Raw genomic sequence first — 5557 nt, 5'->3', positions numbered from 1 at the left:
GGCCCCAATACTGAGCCCTGGGGAACACCGCTCGTGACCGGCCGCCAACTGGATTGAACTCCATTCACCACAACTCTCTGGGCCCGGCGGTCCAGCCAGTTTTTTACCCAGCGCAGAGTACACCTGTCTAAATAGATAATTCTTCCTCCCATTCCCACCAAATGTGCTTCACACACAAGCAAGCCAAACAGTAAGAAATGGCCCGGCATTAATAAAGAACACCAGGGAGGGCGGTGGCCAGGGGAGGGAATGACTCAAGGTACTGGTATGAGAGAGGTGGACACTGGACACTGGCAGGAGAATATGGCAGATTCTGCACAATTCGTCCTACTGCTCACCTCATCAGCAGTCCCTGATGATCTGCCAAATGTCTCTCCGTTTCTTCCCTTCTCCCTGAGAAAAAAAAAAAAAAAAATCACTGCAGGACTTGTAGAGGAAAAGTTTTCTGTTTTAAGATGTCTTTGTGTCCTTCAAATTTGTACATCAAACACCCTTTAATCCCTATGTTTTTCAGTCTCAGTAGACTTTTGTTTCTCTCCTGCCCTCCTTCCTTATGGGCTAGTAGTGAGAAAATAGTTTTTGACAAAACTTAAGTCATTTTCATTTTTTAAAGTTCCGGTTTGTTTCAGTGGCATTGAACTATATCACCCTGTCAGGACAGTAGAAAGGAGGGGTGCACAGGGTCCCCTAACTACAAAAGCCAACTAAGGGCATGAATTGCTCTCCAAAGCTATTGTGTTCTCTGGAGCACTACAGAGTGTCAGTAAGTAAGTACCGTGCCTCATGCTGTGCTGGCTCAAGTTTCCAAATCCATCTTTATGTGCAGCCCCTAGAACATATGGCATCAATTCACCTTGGCATTGGTTTAATTATTACTATTTTAAAATTTATTGAACAAGAAAAGTCTTTTCAGGGCAGGAAAGTCTTTGGCAAAAGAGAGAAGAGTTTTGCTTCCCGCCCAAGGATTTTTGTTTTTTCCATCAAGCCAAATTTTGGAAGATGAACTATTTCCACAGGGCTGTTTTCAGACCTTTTTTCTGCAGATCAGAGCCCACCCGGATGCTGGATGCTAATCATCTCTCATTTTAAAAGTTCTTGATGAAAAGGTTACACAGGCTGGGAGGAGACAGGAGTTCTTCAGTGTGAGTTCATCTTTCCCACTCGTTATCCCTGCTGAGATAAAGCATTTCTGCAGGGTGGCCAAATTCAAATATTTTTCTGAGAACCCAGCCCCAGGTGCAGCAGTGTGAGAACCTGAGGATGAGTAGTTTCCACCACCGTTAGTGGGATGGGTCAATGGATGACTGCTGTTAGAAGGAAGCCCATCTTGCCTAATGCTGGGCACCCAACAGCCAACCTGCCCTACCATGACAGTGGCCACAGTCTTCTGTGCCTCAGGTAGTGTAAGAAGTCCCAGATATATATTTCATTAAACAACTGCTGTGACCGACCGTTTAGACTCCTTTAACCTCTCTTGAAGGCCTGAATGCTGGCAGGTAAGAGGAACATCTAGGAACAGTTACATAAGTAGGTGCATAATGTCCACGCACATGACCACGCATGGTTTCATTTTCCAGCTGAACCACTGGCCTTGACTGTATAGCGATTTCAAGTGGTGATATAAAAAAAACAAAAAGAAAATCTAATGATGGATATCTGGGGGTTTCTGGGGTTTTCTTAGGCAACTGGAAGCCGACTTGGACTGATGACTATGACTGTCTTTACCCTTCTGACTGCCATCGTTATTGCTTTTGTATACGGCTGGCAGTTAACTTTGCTTATCCTGGCCTGCATTCCTTTCGTTATTGCTACAAATGCTGCAAGAGTTAGCTCTGTGTCCGGTCATGCCGCAAAAGATCAAAAAGCTTTGGAAGAGGCTGGAAGAGTAAGTTCTCCAATTTTAACGACAGGGTTATGGTGTGAGATCACTTTTAAGGACAACACTGTAGCTATATTACAGCTGACTCAATTATCCAAGATAAATGAAAGGGGAAGAGGAGAGGAGAGGACTGGGTGGGGGATGAAGGGAATGTTTATATATCCCTGAGAAAAGCAAAACATAAATAACACAAAACATCTGTAAATTAGGCTATAAAAATGCATTTGAAAGCTTCCATAGTGGATTTCTGGGCAGGGACAGCTGTAACAGCAGAAGCCCCGGCACTGGTGCGCCTTGTGCCTAGAGCGAGCGGCTTAGCTCTGCACTGCTCTGTGCTGTGGCCAGAAGCGTTGCAGGGCTGAGCCACCGAGCCCTGACATTGCTACTATTTTTATTCCATCATAAAATGCAAACCATTAATGTGCTCAGTTCTTTCAGGGTACTGCCTTTCTTCACTTTGTAGCTCTCTTCCAGGAGACAGAAGTAGTCCATGCAAAAGTGCAAGCTGTGTCCAGATTACTGGGGTTGTTCCTATTTTATGAAATAGGGTTTAAATCATCGGGATCACAACCCACGGGTTAGGGCAGGGGCTGCTGATGCCTCCTGCGTGCTGGCCCAAGGTTCTGAACTCAAATACGTTGTTGGCTTCAGCCCCCGCCTTGTCTTGTGACTGTGGGGTGAATAATCTCGTTGCTCTGGGCTTTCCTTCACCTGGTAATAGACCTCAGTCTCGTCTCTTAAGCAAACACTTTCTGATCTAAAACAACAAGTGCTAGAGAAGAGATCGAATGTTTAGGAGATATGTTGTAGATTGCAGTGGTAAGGGATTACCTCTTACTTGTTTTATCTCCCAATTTAGATTTCAACAGAATCAGTTGAAAACATAAGAACTGTAGCTTCACTGACCAGGGAGGAAGCATTTTATGAAAGATACGTTACAAGTTTGAATGGTCCATATAGGTGGGATTTTTTTCTTTAATAACTCTTTCCTTGTACATTTTAGTCTTTCAGACTTATTGTAAATACATTTCTTGCAAACTATCCAATACCCAAAAGATTGGGAAGGGTATCAATAGCAGTTTACATAGTTTTGAAATTTGTTCACTTGGTATATTTTAATATACATTCTTAAATGCAGAGTGAAAAAACATTTGCAGGATTTTCCTTTTCATTATGCAAACACTTTATAAACTGCATTCTCTGCATATGTGTTAGAGAATATTGTGTTTTCTTTTGTATGCCTAGAATATAAGACATATGTTCTCTCCATTTCAGTGTATTGGATTGATACTAGTTAACTCAGGAACTGACAGTTAACTCCCATACCACACCCTTTATAACATAAACCAGTTCTATTCCCCTCGTATGACTTTTGAAACCTTGAAATGAACTTCGTGTTTCCCTTGTTTGACCCGCTACATCCCACTGACTTGTCTCCACTGAAAAGCATTCGAATAATCAGGGATGCCAGATTTTTCTAGCTCCGTTTTATCTAAACAAAATAGCCAAAATCTAATCTGTTTCTTTCCTCCTTCAAGGTAACTAATGTAAAAGGAGGAATTGAAAATGATGCATTGTATAATCTGTCCTCAGCCAAAACAGTGTCAAAATTCAGTGTCTGGTGAACTGGTAATATCCCCGATATGGGCAGGATGCTCACCTGGACTGTCAAAGGTCTCTGATTTACAGCTCAGACTAGAAAGGAGATTTTCATTTCCTCAGAGAGCATCCTAAACCATGAGGGCAGAGTCCTCTGGACTCTGATTCAGTGTGCATTCAATTAGCTACACAAAATGAAACTTCTTCAGAAGGACGGATTGAGAAATAGAGGCTTAGTCTGAATCCCTGCGGGGATACCCAGCAATATGTCCCTGCTCTGAATCGGGATGAGAGGTCTCTGCTCGGATGGGAAGACCTGGCGGAAGCCCGCAGGCAGCTCTTAGGCTGGGCTGGAGCCTGCTTGTTTTCTTAATAAAATGGGTCATATGTGGTAGTTATTAAATTTTATTATTTTTTAACTGCTTTAGTGACCTGCCCTGCTATAGAAAAGCAAAGGAAGAGATTCAAGATAGCATAAGTGAGGATGAAGGATCTCATTGCTCGAACTTTCTGTCCTAAGGGCAGTTCCATGTCACGATGCGGGGTGCTTTTAGGGTCTGGCAGGGCTTGTTTGTGAGTGCATGTGTTCTGGGCTGATTTGTTGTGTTTTCAGGGGGTGAGTTTTATTGCTTGAAAGTTTTAACCGAGAAATCTGGCCATCCCCCAGCCACTGTCTGCTATTTCTGTTTCACAAGTTATTTACGGAAAGTCTCTTCCTTTATCAGACGTTCTCTGACAAAAGCCCCTTTCTATGGATTTACCTACGGAGTAGCTCAGTGTGCAAACTACTTTATTAATGCAGCAGTCTTCAGATTTGGGGCATGGCTCATTGCCCATTGTCTGAGCAACTTTGAAAATGTATTTATGTGAGTATACTTTATAAAACGCAAAAAAAAAAAAAAATCTAAACATGTGACAGTGATCTCAATGCATGCAAATTATTTCATCAACTTACAGAGGTAATGGGGCATAGAGATTTAGGAATTCAGTCTGGTTGGGAGTGCAGTTTGGGCAGAAGGGCTGTTTTGGGGAAAGGTGTGCATGCAGGCAGTGAAGCAGCAAGCATGTGGCCATGCTCAGCACGCCTACTCTAGAGAAGTCTTTGCTGTTTGACGTTCCTTCCAGGCAGAGGGTATTACATAGAGAAATGGTGTGACACCACTGCTCATCTATAAAGTAGTTATAGGAACAAATAGAACTTCCTAATACTGGATGACATTTTGCAGGGTGAGGAGCTCCAGAAATGTCATAATCTAAAGACGCTAAAAAACTTTATTCTGAAGGTTTGTTTTACACATGAAGAAAACAATGCGTTGTTCTACCTGAAATGAATGAGGCTTTGTGTTTTGTTTTTTAGAGTCTTCTCTTCAGTTATATTTGCAGCTATGAATGTTGGTCAGTCTGCTTCCCTGGCACCAGATTATGGCAAAGCTAGAATGTCAGCCCAAAGAATCTTTCAACTTTTGGACAGAAAACCTCTAATTGACAGTTACAGTGAAGAAGCGCACAAATTGGTAAGAGGGGTTTTTTTTGTTGTTTGGGGGTTTTAGTATTAATTAATTAGTATTAAATTAGTAATGTTTTATTGTCTGCAGCTGTATTCATAGCTTCATATTTTTTTAGGGTGTCACAAAAGACAGACATTATATAAAATAGTGGTACTGACTCATTATATTTTTTTTAATAGAATAGACCATATTATTTCCGTTTTTCAGTCAGAAGTGTACAGCTTTAAATGTAGTATTGCTCTGAATGAGCTAAAAAAAATACTTTTCATTCTACTGACCCACATCTTAAATGGTTTCAGGAAAACACTGACAATGTCAGTTCCACTAACAGTTGTGTTGTCTTTGTAAGGGTTTACAGGAGAAATAAAATACAAATGCATTTTTCTACTCTTTTTGTAGATAAGAGAGACTAGTTCCTTCAGAGACAGAACAGTTTGCCAAAAGCCATCCTCTTACAACTGTGGAAACCCTTACAAGTAAAAATGTGCTCTTGTGAAGTCAAATCTAACTTAATGAATAATCTGTTTTGCTCTAAAGTCGGGGGGGGGGGGGGGAAACAAAAAAAAAACAG

General features: G+C 41.6%; 1 protein-coding gene across 1 annotated transcript in view; it reads left to right on the top strand.

Annotated features, from left to right (window-relative positions):
- The window catches only part of LOC103918720 (multidrug resistance protein 1-like), a 35710-nt gene that overhangs the window by 25803 nt on the left and 4350 nt on the right, over nt 1–5557 (top strand). Inside the window, exons 21-24 of the mRNA XM_009326112.1 lie at nt 1682–1885; nt 2739–2839; nt 4204–4344; nt 4836–4992. Coding sequence (XP_009324387.1) covers nt 1682–1885; nt 2739–2839; nt 4204–4344; nt 4836–4992 — 603 coding nt within the window. The remainder of the gene's footprint in view (nt 1–1681; nt 1886–2738; nt 2840–4203; nt 4345–4835; nt 4993–5557) is intronic.

Source organism: Pygoscelis adeliae, unplaced genomic scaffold (genome assembly GCF_000699105.1).
Source record: "Pygoscelis adeliae isolate BGI_AS28 unplaced genomic scaffold, ASM69910v1 Scaffold15, whole genome shotgun sequence".
In the NCBI taxonomy this organism is placed as follows: domain Eukaryota; kingdom Metazoa; phylum Chordata; class Aves; order Sphenisciformes; family Spheniscidae; genus Pygoscelis; species Pygoscelis adeliae.
Note: the sequence above shows the minus strand (reverse complement) of the source record. Positions and strands in the feature narration are given on the sequence as shown.